The 14079-nt window shown below is 38.9% G+C and overlaps 1 protein-coding gene across 1 annotated transcript in view; it reads right to left on the bottom strand.

The window, feature by feature from the left end:
• LOC108414290 (titin-like) overlaps nucleotides 1-14079 on the bottom strand; it is a 228185-nt gene that overhangs the window by 15388 nt on the left and 198718 nt on the right. The window contains exons 25-38 of the mRNA XM_037534976.1: nucleotides 12246-12518; nucleotides 8145-8420; nucleotides 6960-7235; nucleotides 4925-5173; nucleotides 4742-4843; nucleotides 4442-4510; nucleotides 4308-4358; nucleotides 4129-4203; nucleotides 3172-3246; nucleotides 2969-3043; nucleotides 2020-2094; nucleotides 1817-1906; nucleotides 1663-1737; nucleotides 36-122 (exon numbers count right to left, since the gene is read on the bottom strand). Of these exons, the coding sequence (XP_037390873.1) occupies nucleotides 36-122; nucleotides 1663-1737; nucleotides 1817-1906; nucleotides 2020-2094; nucleotides 2969-3043; nucleotides 3172-3246; nucleotides 4129-4203; nucleotides 4308-4358; nucleotides 4442-4510; nucleotides 4742-4843; nucleotides 4925-5173; nucleotides 6960-7235; nucleotides 8145-8420; nucleotides 12246-12518 (1848 nt within the window). The remainder of the gene's footprint in view (nucleotides 1-35; nucleotides 123-1662; nucleotides 1738-1816; nucleotides 1907-2019; nucleotides 2095-2968; nucleotides 3044-3171; nucleotides 3247-4128; nucleotides 4204-4307; nucleotides 4359-4441; nucleotides 4511-4741; nucleotides 4844-4924; nucleotides 5174-6959; nucleotides 7236-8144; nucleotides 8421-12245; nucleotides 12519-14079) is intronic.

The following is a 14079-nucleotide window of genomic DNA, read 5'->3' on the forward strand; positions in this document are numbered from 1 at the left end:
TACATGCATGCATACATACATACATGCATACATACATTTCGAGGCACCTTTGCCTTTGAGCTTCTTGTTTTTCTCCTGAATCTGTGAGTAAATGGTATCACTTGGCTCAGGCATGACATCATCTATATTTAAAAATGAAATAAAAACAAGTAATTATTAACAGACAAACAAACAAAAACATTCTAAATAATATTAGGCGTTCTCACATGCAGTGTTGTGTTCTTTTAAAACAGTGTACTAGCAGGAGGCACAGGCACGTGATTTTGAGTAAAAAAACAATTTTTGGTTATCTGTTGTTAAAACGTGTTGACTATCTAACATTAGCAAGCTAAAGTCATTGAACATGTGTTTTAAATGATATAGGGATGTAATGATGAAGGCCAGTGCTACATCTATTGTTTTTAACATTGTGGAAGTTCTGTTGTAAAAAAACACATGAATTCAACATAATCAGTAATAATCTCTAAAAAAATATTTATTATTTTAAAATCAGTAACAATCTCAAGAAAATAAGTGAATATTTATAATAAGCTAAAATTATATGAACTACCAGAAACAGAGAGGAAAAAAACAGGTGATGTCTTTCTCCTCTAGCTGAAGGGAATGGGATTCCTAATTAATCTACTCTTCTGTGTTGTTTTCAAGTGACAGTTTTGTTTTCGAGCTGTGTAAAGGGTTCTTAAGAAAGGTAAATACACAACAATAAAGTGGACTAAGGTCAGGTCTGTCATATAGCAGTCTTTTTCAGTCTTGACTTGCGCAGATGGAAACCAGCAGGATAAAACTATGGGTGGAAGCAGGCGGGAGTGGGACAAAATGTTTAGCCTGCGCATGTGAGCAGGACAAACAGCACAGATTTGCTGTGGGATGAAATCTTGCATAAGGGGGACTAAGAAATCAGTCCCGCGCAGACCTGTGGTAAAAAGTGCAGAAGCTCACATGTATGTTTGCTCCCTCCCCAATTAAAGTGGGAGTGCACATGCTTTACTTGCGCCATTGCTCAGCTGCATATGCAAGCAGGGTCATGCGCAGACATTTTTCAGGGCTATGGGCTCAAGAGAAAAAAATGCATGAATTACACTTAATTTAGAGTACAGTGCAACCACTCAAATGTAAAAGAAACTATCAGCGTGTCAGAATATTTCAGAGAACTACTACTAGCAATTTAAAGATCTAGACACCAGTCTCCAGTGTACAAGACAGTAATGCTACTCACTATGTTAACTGCTGTAAACTGAAGTTCAACTCTAATTAAGGGCTCCTCAGAGCCTCGCATAATCACTGTTGTTTTCAAACAAACATGTAGTTTAGTAAGCGGCCCTTACTGCTCTTTGTTTGGTTGTTGTTCAAAAAAATTACTTCATGCAATGAGACACTTTCTTAGAGAAATTATTAAATTAAAATTAAACAGATGCTGTGCTGATGTGTGCACCCTTAACAGATCAGGATTACTAAGGCAAAATCATCATAGTCAGCTTGTACTGCACCAGAGGGGGCAAGCAAGAGCACCTCATTGAAATGAGTGCTGAAGAATGGGTCAATCCATATAAAATATACCCTAATATTTATGCCTGTGGACCAAAAGAACAATTTTATAATGTGATGGCAAAAAGGGGCAGGGGCTCAATCTCCCCCCTGTGTGCATACCTGTGTAGCACTTACCTTCACTGTGGCTTTTCAAGTGTTTCATCTGAATTTGGGAATATGTCAGATCATTTGGTGTTGTCACTGCAACATCTAATACAGAAATCAGTTTAGACACTGACAGCAATTAAAGAGAAGCAGGTTTCCATTATTGCAGAAACAATCTTCTTACCTGTTCTCTTTGGTTTCTTTTTAGTAGACAAAACTTGTGCATAAGTGGTATCACTGGAGCCAGCTGCAGAATCATCTACAATAGAAGTGTCTATTTAGAGAGACCACTGTGTTCTTTCATTATTAAAGATATTCAGTTAAAAAAAGTATTCAAAATATTGAAATGAGCACATATTTTCATTATTGCAAAAACTGAATTCTTACCATTTGCTTTCAGTTTCTTTTCAGTAGACATGACTTGTACACAAGTGGCATCACTACAGCCAGCTGCAGAACCACCTACAACAGAAAGTCTCTATTTAGAAAGGCCACTGTTTTATCAGAGATATTCCATATTAAAACAAAAAAGCATTAAAAATATTATATTATTATTTATACAACAGTTCGTTCCGGCCTCGCAAGCTGATGGGTTGGGAAGTGTTCTAACTGTGCTGATATTTCACCATAACATCACAAGATTTTCACAAACACTGTATCACTCTGCTGAGACGGCGTTGCTAAACAATGAGTTTGACAGCTCTAGGAGACGCTAAAGCCATTTGAAAGTTTTACTTCTTACTTTTTGCGCACAAAGAGAAAATGGATACTTTTAAGATCACATTTGACCGACAGCTGATTTGGTCAGACTCTGAAGATGAGGCTACTCTAAATTCCCAAACTGTCATCAGCACTGAGCAGCTTTTCAGTCGGCAGCTGTGACAGAAGAACAGCTAAATAACCTGGAATTGGCCAGAAATGAACCAAATAACACGCACCAAACATGTAGTCTGATCTTTATAGTCTGACCAAATTGGACTGAGCCATAAAACTGCCACAATAAAAAAACAAAAAGCTGCTCAGTGGTGATGACCGTTTCGGAGTTTAGCAAGTGGGCGGAGCTCATTACTCTGACGTAGCAACACGCTGCTTGTTAAGGAACTATAATTTGGTGGAAGGAATTGCTAGAATTACAACATATTACATAACATGTTCACAGCCCAATTTATTTCAGCCTTCGGCTAGTGCCTGCGACCAAATCACAGCCATGATGTTATTTTGTGATAACACACTGCCTCTCATGTTCTATTGCTTAAATATCTTGTATGTTATTAAAGAATTCCAAATACTTTAAAATGAGCACATATATCCATCATTGCAGAAGCAAAATTCTTACCTTTTCTATTTGGTTTCTTTTTAGTAGACAAAACATGTGCATAAGTGGTATCACTGGAGCCAGCTGCAGAATCATCTACAATAGAAGTGTCTATTTAGAGAGACCACTGTGTTCTTTCATTATTAAAGATATTCAGTTAAAAAAAGTATTCAAAATATTGAAATGAGCACATATTTTCATTATTGCAAAAACTGAATTCTTACCATTTGCTTTCAGTTTCTTTTCAGTAGACATGACTTGTACATAAGTGGCATCACTACAGCCAGCTGCAGAACCACCTACAACAGAAAGTCTCTATTTAGAAAGGCCACTGTTTTCATTCATTATCAGAGATATTCCATATTATAACAAAAAAGCATTAAAAATATTATATTATTATTTATACAACAGTTCGTTCCGGCCTCGCAAGCTGATGGGTTGAGAAGTGTTCTAACTGTGCTGATATTTCGCCATAACATCACAAGATTTTCACAAACACTGTATCACTCTGCTGAGATGGCATTACTAAACAATGAGTTTGACAGCTCTAGGAGACGCTAAAGCCATTTGAAAGTTTTACTTCTTGCTTTTTGCGCACAAAGAGAAAATGGATACTTTTAAGATCACATTTGACCGACAGCTGATTTGGTCAGACTCTGAAGATGAGGCTACTCTAAATTCACAAACTGTCATCAGCACTGAGCAACTTTTCAGTCGGCAGCTGTGACAGAAGAACAGCTAAATAACCTGGAATAAGCCAGAAATGAACCAAATACCACTCACCAAACATGTAGTCTGATCTTTATAGTCTGACCAAATTGGACTGAGCCATAAAACTGCCACAATAAAAAAACAAAAAGCTGCTCAGTGGTGATGACCGTTTCGGAGTTTAGCAAGTGGGCGGAGCTCATTACTCTGACGTAGCAACACGCTGCTTGTTAAGGAACTATAATTTGGTGGAAGGAATTGCTAGAATTACAACATATTAAATGACATGTTCACAGCCCAATTTATTTCAGCCTTCGGCTAGTGCCTGCGACCTAATAACAGGCATGATGTTATTTTGTGATAACACACTCCCTCTCGTGTTCTATTGCTTAAATATCTTGTATGTTATTAAAGAATTCCAAACACTTTAAAATGAGCACATATATCCATCATTGCAGAAGCAAAATTCTTACCTTTTCTATTTGGTTTCTTTTTAGTAGACAAAACTTGTGCATAAGTGGTATCACTGGAGCCAGCTGCAGAATCATCTACAATAGAAGTGTCTATTTAGAGAGACCACTGTGTTCTTTCATTATCAAAATATCCAACTTTTAAAGCAAAAAAATATTCAAAACACTGAAATGAGCTGTACCTGTGGTTGTGTTGGCCATGACCCCAACATTGCCATAAATGTGATCATTACCTTTTAAAAGGAAGATCTTTTTAGTGAGAAGGGTTAACTTGAGAAAAAAACTAAATGCTGGTTTATTGTTGATGAAAACTGACCTGGCTGCAGCAGTGTGGATCCTGTATTCTGGCTCTGGCCTGATGTCTGACTGGTGTTCTTCTTATTTCCTGCAGGGAGAGACATAAATTCTGTACCATCACAGTTGTTTTTAAAGATAAAAACCATTTGCACTTGTTAAAGCATGAATATGTTGTATTAAAAAGATCAGTTGACTTGACTGTCCTATAAAATGACAGCTACTGTCAGCCATAGAAAACACACCACAGACAGAAATGACCTCTCTTTAGGGAGCCTGTGTACACTGCCATATGGTAAAGATAGAGTGCTGATTATCATACCTTTCTTCTTCTTGTAGCAACAAATCAGGCATAGCATAACAATGAGGAACAGGATTAAACTTAATGCCACTGCTGCCAATATTACTGTTACACGATTAGAACCTAAGAAAGAAAGGAACGTTAATTTATACAAGAACATTTTATTGGAGCTACAGAAGTAATATGATGACATTGTTTTCTTACCTCTGACTGAGATCCAGCTCTGCGGTGACTCTCCTTTCTCTGGGTGTTTACAGTGGTAGAGACCTTCATCTGACTTTGAGACAGTACGGATGGTCATCTCTCCTGTAGTCTGAGTCTGGAGGAGTGATCCATTCTTATAGAACTCAGCTGGGAGGTTTGAGGGCTTTGGGTCACGATATAAACAGCGCAGAGTCAGAGGATCTCCCTCAGTCACAGGATGAACAGGACTGTCCAGAATCACAGCACCATCTGTAGGAAAAAGTCAGACCCTGAATAATGTGGAGACTTCGGTAACAATAACCAATACAGTGGGACCACAGCTATCACCCACATAAAAAAAAAAAAAAAGTTTTTTTATTAATTTTATATATTAAGTTCATAGTCTGTTCTTTACCAGTTTTTTTCTTTTTCAATTTTAGTGCTCTGCATGCAATAGCTAGTTGTTACTAGTTAACCCCTACAATAAGGTATACTTAAAGTTATTTTATTACATAAACGTAATTGAAGTTCATTACCCAAGTATATTTTTGTAGTAAATCTATTAATATTAATATACTTGGAGTATACTTGTAAGGGTACTATTTCATTCTTCTTTGGACTAAATTGGCCTTTTTTATAATAGTTAACTTTCAAGTACACTATAGGTGTAAGAGTAGTAAACCTTTTTTTCATTTTATTTATAAGGTTACAATTATACTAAAAGTGAACTTATGGGTACTATTTATGGACCTCTAGTGATGGCGTGGGCAGTGTGGTTGATTGATTTTTCTTTTGAGGGTTGCCAAGATGGCTGACCATTGAACGGGAAGCAGTGTGGCGTCCTCCTATTATTAGCATCCATCTTCAGAGCCACACTATGCACAGGTGTAAATCACTAATGATTAGCTACTCGTTCACACAGCTAATCTCTCCGGCTCGATCACACTACAAACCGACATTTATTCACTTAGGCAGAATTGCAAACGACTCCCTACTCCCTAGGTAGTGAACTACAAAGACCCTAAAATAAGGACTCTGACACCAAAACAGTGCATAATATGTCTAATATAACAAAGAGCCAGATTCAGCCACATGTGCAGAATCCCCTACAGGACAGTGCACAGTTTTATACATTCCAGACTTCATAACTCAAACAGTACACTATGTATGGAGTAAGGAGCCATTCAGGACTCTGCCACACCCAGCAAACACACAATATCACAATGTTGTCTACTCTCTTACAACACTGCTACATGGTGCTGTTTACGTTGTCTCAACAAGGTTGTTAGGAGGTTGTGACAACTTTGCCATTGTTGTCAGATAATGTTGTCACCACAATTACATTTCAACTTTGTGACAATGTTGTGGGCACCAAAACAACAGGTTGTCATAGGTTTCTAATTAGGTATTATTTTATATACTTAAAATATACCTTTAATTATACTGTAAGTGGACTTGAAGTTAACCGTTCGAACAATAAATCAAAATCTTCGAACAAATATTATATTGGATGTCAAAATATAAGAACATACCAAATCAAATTCCAGACATTCCAGTTTAAAATACACCAAACTCACATCTGGGAAAAATTGTCTATCAAATCAGCCAAATGTTTTTCTGTTTCTGTGTGAATTGTTAACACTGTGTACATAAAGGATCAGGTTCAGTTCCACTCTGTACTATTTCCTCTAAGCTAGTCCATCCCAAACTACAAGTTACAAGTATACTTAAACTTTACGTATAAGACAAGAATACTTAATTATACTTTTAAAGATAATGTACAAGTATAGGCCAAATATACTTGTCAGTATAAACCAAGTATACTTAAGTATAATTTTATTTAGTATATATCTGATAAGAATAGAAAAAGTAAACTGAAAGAATACTCAATTCTTTTAGTTTAAAAAGAATTATACTCGTGGCACACTCAAATAAAATTACTTACTGATTGGTGGTGCAACCAAAATTAGCAAAAGGATAATCTGAAATGAACTTGCTACCAACTTCATTACTTACTGGTGCAACCCAGTATACAATTAGAATCATATAGACTCACTGGTCACTGTGATGTTGACAAAATTGCTGCTCTCTCCAGATTCAGAATCACACCAGTACACTCCAGTGTGGGATGTGCTGAGGGAGCTGATGTTGCATGTAGATCCTGTAATTGATCCCCAGCCTGATAAACAATCTGACACCTCACTGTGTGTGTATTGTCTCACTCTCCATCCAGTAGAGTTGCTCTGTCCCTCACAGCTCAGTGAGAGAGAGTCAGTAATAAAGTGTTGAGTTCTGCTGGGACTGACCATCAGAGAGACTTCAGGAGACACACCTGAAAAATACAGAGAAGACACACAGTGTTCTGTAGCATGCTCCTGAAGACTGGCATAAGCAATGCTACAAAAAGTAAGCTTTCACTCATATAGAATATTTATTGTAACACAGTACACACATACAGTAAACTAGCCAATTCATTACAACCACATCCTTGTCACTATGCTCATTGTCCATTTGATCAGCTCCATTTACTATGTAGGTGCACTTTGTAGTTCTGCAATTACAGGCTGTAGTCCATCTGTTTCTCTGCATACTTTGTTAGCCCCCTTTTACCCTGTTCTTCAGCGACCAAGATCCCCACAGAGCAGGTATTATTTGGGTGGTGGATCATTCTCAGCACTGCAGTGACACTGACTTGGTGGTGTGAGTAGATCAGACACAGCAGTACTGCTGAAGTTTTTAATCACCTCATTGTTGCTGCTGGACTGAGAATAGTCCACCAACTAAAAATATCCAGCTAACAGCATCCTGTAAGCAGCATCCTGTGACCACTAATGAAGGATTAGAGGATGACCAACACAAACTGTGCAGCAGATGAGCTATTGTCTCTGACTATACATCTACAAGGTGAACCAACAATGTAGGTGTGTCTGACACACTAATATGCCACCACCATATCAGTGTCACTGCAGTGCTGAGAATGATCCACCTCCCAAATAATGCCTGCTCTGTGGGAGTCCATGGGGGTCCTGACCACTGAAGAACAGAAAGGGGGCTAACAAAGTATGCAGAGAAACAGATAGAGTACAGTCGGGTGGAGTGGAGTCAGGAAAGTCTTTCTTTACCAGTCAGCTAAATGCAACGCGGCAGCCACATTCATTTGCGCAAGTTAAATTCTGCTGAATTTTGCACACTGCCAAACATCATACACCGCACAATGGGCAAAGTTTTTTTTTTTACTCACCAGTGACGTTTATCCAGAGAGCATCACTGTAGTGAGTGTAGTAGACTGGGGTTCCTCTCCCAGCTCTGCACCAGTACTGTCCTCCATCAGAGACACTGACTGAGCTGATGGTGTAGGAGTGTGTTTCAGTCTTGGTCTCATTCTCAGGGCTCTGTGTGTGTTTGGACCAGTAAAACCTCCATCCAGCAGACTGATCCAGTTTGCAGTACAGAACCATTGGATTTCCTATCAATCCAGCTACTTTGTGGCTTGATGTGAGTTCAGGTTTAGGTTTTTCTGTTGTTGGAGATGAAGCACACAGTTCAGACCATGAAGAGTTCACACACTGATCTCAGGGTCTTTATCACAGTAAATACTCATCTTTAACAGAGGGACCCCTGCTATACTGCGATGACAGCAGCCCCAGATAAACATTCAGCAAAAATCACACTGGCCTACATGTGCGTGTAACCTCTCCTACAAGACTGAAATCTTAATTTCATATTAAGCTCACTCAGCAATCCAGATAATTTAGTGTGTGAATAAAAGTGGATGAATACATTCTGAGAAATGCAGGCACAAAACTGTCACTGGGGCAGGACCCCTCTTGTCACTGGGGTGGTACTCATAAGGGTAAGTCTCATATACTTACCATATACATAATTGTACCATAACCCATTAAAATTATAAAAGCTGTATTGACTCCACACCCTGTCTTTTCTCCAGGCTTTTTATTTTCTTGTTCTGTTGTAGCAACACCAACACCTGGGTGACCCAGAATCATGTATGTTTAGGAGAACTTGAAATCTCAGGGTTTTTGAATTTCAGGCTTTCCTAAAAACAGGATAAGGCTGCCAACAAGTTTTACAACTTAAAAGGATGTTATCTTGGGAATATGGGCAAGAGGGAGTCTTGCAACCCCCCTTTTGGGCCATCTGGCACGTAGGCCATAAATTCCTGCCTGGCCTGCCAGATTTCCCCAACCCTTAACTAAACTTGTGAATTACCAGAAATCAAGTTCTATAGACTGCACCAATACAGAATTGCCACAATTCAATGGGGTTCATTTCAAGAAGTATGGAGATATCAAGAACAAGAATCTATAACAATGTTACAAAGCGACCTTGGGTTTGTGAAATGCGCTATATAAATGTAATTTATTATTGTTATTGTTATTATTATATGCTAGCCTTTTTAGATTTTATTGACAGTTCAGATATGGAGCCACAACATCCCCAAGTGGTGAGAATGAGGCACACCACACCACCGCTGTGTGCTTATAAAAGAATCCAAAGGACTTGGGCGTGTCTGCTTGAGTATCAACATTTATATAATCTGTAAGTGATACTACTTGTTTATTAATATTGTTATGTGTATTACCTAAATAGTACCTGTATCCCTTTCTACTGTGAAGTGTTAGAAATACTAATGTCTGACTTTAATGACCGACAGATACAATCAGTTAATTGCAATGAGTTAGACCAGTGATCAATATGTATCCTGAATGTGGTTTTCTTTTATTTCCTTTGGTCCTTTCCCTACTTTGTCAGTTTTATTCCTTAATGCATTGCACTGCACAGTGATGCAGCATCTGCAACCAGCGAAGGGACAAACCAACGCGTGCACTCCGGCCTCGATCAAGCCAACCTTGAAGATAGCCAGACTCCCATGTAAGCTGGTTCCATCAATTTGCAGTCAGGCTCTGACGCCAATTTGTTTAATAAGAGAATGTTTAATAGGTACATCTAACTCAGCCATATATAGTTACTCCTGTCCAGACTCAGGTTAATTCTCTACAGAGACTCTTTCAAGTTTAAGTTTCCTGCATCTTCCTGAGAACCACCCTGCCTCATATCATTTAACTGAACCACTTTACGCGAGCTACACTGCTCAAAAAAATAAAGGAAACACTTATACAACACAATATAACTCCAAGTAAATCAAACTTCTGTGAAATCAAACTGTCCATTTAGGAAGCAACACTGATTGACAATCAGTTTCACAGCTGTTGTGCAAATGGAATAGACAACAGGTGGGAATTATTGGCGATTAGCAAGACACACTCAATAAAGGAGTGGTTCTGCAGGTGGGGACCACAGACCACTTCTCAGTACCTTTCTGCTTTCTGGCTGATGTTTTGGTCACTTTTGAATATTGGTGGTGCTTTCACACTCGTGGTAGCATGACACGGACTCTACAACCCACACAAGTGGCTCAGGTAGTGCAGCTCATCCAGAATGGCACCTCAATGCGAGCTGTGGCAAGAAGGTTTGCTGTGTCTGTCAGCGTAGTGTCCAGAGGCTGGAGGAGCTACCAGGAGACAGGCCAGTACACCTAGGAGACATGCAGCAGGCCGTAGGAGGGCAACAACCCAGCAGCAGGACCGCTACCTCCGCATTTGTACAAGGAGGAACAGGAGGAGCACTGCCAGAGCCCTGCAAAATGACCTCCAGCAGGCCACAAATGTGCATGTGTCTGCACAAACAGTTAGAAACCGACTCCATGAGGATGGTATGAGGGCCCGACGTCCACAGATGGGAGTTGTGCTCACAGCCCAACACCGTGCAGGACGTTTGGCATTTGCCAGAGAACACCAGGATTGGCAAATTCGCCACTGGCGCCCTGTGCCATCTTCACAGATGAAAGCAGGTTCACACTGAGCACATGTGACAGACATGACAGAGTCTGGAGACGCTGTGGAGAGCGATCTGCTGCTTGCAACATCCTTCAGCATGACAGGTTTGGCAGTGGGTCAGTAATGGTGTGGGGTGGCATTTCTTTGGCGGGCCGCACAGCCTTCCATGTGCTCGTCAGAGGTAGCCTGACTGCCATTAGGTACCGAGATGAGATCCTCAGACCCCTTGTGAGACCATATTCTGGTGCGGTTGGCCCTGGGTTCCTCCTAATGCAGGACAATGCTAGACCTCATGTGGGTGGAGTGTGTCAACAGTTCGTGCAAGATGAAGCATTGAAGCTATGGACTGGCCCGCCTGTTCCCCAGACCTGAATCCGATTGAGCACATCTGGGACATCATGTCTCGCTCTATCCACCAATGCCACGTTGCACCACAGACTGTCCAGGAGTTGGCAAATGCTTTAGTCCAGGTCTGGGAGGAGATCCCTCAGGAGACCATCCGCCACCTCATCAGGAGCATGCCCAGGCGCTGTAGGGAGGTCATACAGGCACGTGGAGGCCACACACAATACTGAGCCTCATTTTGACTTGTTTTAAGGACATCACATCAAAGTTGGATGAGCCTGTAGTGTGTTTTTCCACTTTAATTTTGTGTGTGACTCCAAATCCAGGCCTCCATTGGTGAATACATTTGATTTCCATTGATGATTTTTGTGTGATTTTGTTGTCAGCACATTCAACTTTGTACAGAACAAAGTATTCAATGAGAATATTTCATTCATTCAGATCTAGGATGTGTTATTTGAGTGTTCCCTTTATGTTTTTGAGCAGTGTATAATATAATATAATATAATATAATATAATATAATATAATATAATATAATAGATCTGGAAAATTATATAAAAAATATTTAATCTGTTTTATTTGACTATTGCATTATTATGATTTTATTATTGTTACTGTGTAAATTAGCTGCAGTTTGATGCACAGACACATTAACAGTCTGAAATTCCAGTTAAACTAAACACCTAAATACTACAGCAGTAAATACAAACTTACTTCGTTTCATCTTAGTTACTGCATCTTCAGTTACTGCATCTCACACCAGTTTGTCAGAATAATGTGAATAACGGCACTGACATTATGATTAAAGTACTGTATTATAATCAGCTGTGGTTGTTCTGTTACTTTTACATGTTGGCTCACCTACAGAGAAGCATTCTTACTCAGGAATAGATGAAGTAAATATACTGATATTATGACTTATGAGTTATATAGAGTTTATATTAATGTAACTCAATTTCATAATTTTTTAATAGCTAAAACATTGACACTGTTTTAGAATTACTATTTAATTAGTAAATATTAAAACATGCAGAGCCGGGTGTCTGCAGGATTAAGAACCACCATGTTAAAAAACTAAACATCTGGTCTCATCTGTGTTGCTGTGATGCAGGGATTAAGGTGAAGAGATGATCTCACTCACCTGATACAGTCAGTGTAACGGCTTCACTGGTGTGTGAGTAGCGTGATGTTCCTCTCTCTGTTCCTCTACAGGTGTATGTTCCTCTGTGAGACGCTGTAACAGAGCTGATATTGTACTGCTGTTCATTACTGACAGGAGTGGATGAACCATCTATATACCAGCTGTACTGCCAGTTAGAGACTCCTCCTCCCTGTATGTCACATCTGAGAGTGACATTCTCTCCACTGAACACCTGATCATCAGGCTCTATGGACACCACAGCTCTTGGTCTCTCTGTGGAAACAATAAAAATAATCAGAACAATTATTTCTTATTTATTTCTTCATGTCTGTGCACAATAAATAATTACATTCTTAAATAGTAGCATAGAACACACCTCCACACCTTTCAGGATAAGCATGGGACAGATGGTTTCCTGAGATAAACTTCTTTTATGACTAGTGAGATCACTTTCAAAACAAACACATACACTGCAGCTTTAGACTAATGTTGTCCTACATCTACCACCAGCATTTCTCAGGTATGGAAACAGCTTTTATTTACATTTCTTTTTCTAGCATTTTGCTGGTTTGATTTTGCCCATTTTTTCTACCAGTGTAATTGTAATCACCCAAAATAAATACGTCTGCCTTTGATTGACTTCAGTATTTTAAAGTTTAACAAAACGTCACCATGAGCATGTCTTTGTTTCCCTCTCTCACGACTGACTATTGACTGACTGTAATGATCACTGGGAAAGAACAGTTTTATAACATTTGAAAATGTTTGGAGGTGCATGGTTATACATGAAAACTTGTCAGCTTTTGACAAAATTCACTGTTCTGAATGGTTAATAGGCCATCCATATGAATTGTACATATTCAATGAGCATTTTTAAAACTTTTAAAAGCTAAAGTTCGCTTTTATTCTTATTTCTGTGCCACCTGGAAATGTGGAATGAAAACACTGATGGTTTATGTGGAACAGAAATTTTAAACAAAAAGAGAACTATGGCCTGCTGCTTTTTTCAGAATTTGTAGCTAACTTTCTTCAGTACAATGTGGACCACAGTCTGCCCACTTTTCGGCATGGGGAATTTTACTGGAAAACATTCCAAGATGGGGAGGTGCCCATAAAGATTTTTCCTATGCTTTGTTTCTATGTAATAAAACTTTTTTTTGCTGGGCAAAATCATTTGTATTATTTCTGTAGTTTAATCTAATGTGCACCAGAATTTTTTATTTTCATTTTAAAATCACTAAAATTTGAACTGGTGAGGATGGCTTTGAATTTCCCTACAGAAGATTGTGTTTCTTCACAATTGGTCACCTTTTTCACTCCTCTCGAGTTTTCATGACTCATATCCACTTATGTGGTGTCTCACCATCTTATACAACCAAAGTTTAGAATGTAAAGTCCTGTTTCAGTGACTCTTTTTCCTCCACTACTAAGTCGCTCCCACCCACCACTTTGCACCTACAGGAGCTTCTCGCCAGGAGTGAGAAAGTACAAAACGAAATTATCTTTATAACATACAAATTATCTTTATAAAGTATGCATTTAGTTCAGGTATAAGTGTTATATTTACAATTTAACCTAAAAAAGTTGGGTTTAAAGTCAGTGTTAATCAGTTACCAGTTACAAGTTACCATTTTCTTTGCAGTTGAAAATGGAAGACAATAGTAAAACATGAATTTAGTGGTTTATGCATAATCACTTGTGTTTAATAGAATCACTGACATTAACTAACAGTTGTAGTTACATTACTACTGTAATTACATACTTTCAGCTGGGGAGGGCTTGGTGGCTGCAGACATCAGAGTTAACTGTTCATGTCTGTAGCAACGTCTCCTAA

Source organism: Pygocentrus nattereri, chromosome 2 (genome assembly GCF_015220715.1).
Source record: "Pygocentrus nattereri isolate fPygNat1 chromosome 2, fPygNat1.pri, whole genome shotgun sequence".
Lineage (NCBI taxonomy): Eukaryota > Metazoa > Chordata > Actinopteri > Characiformes > Serrasalmidae > Pygocentrus > Pygocentrus nattereri.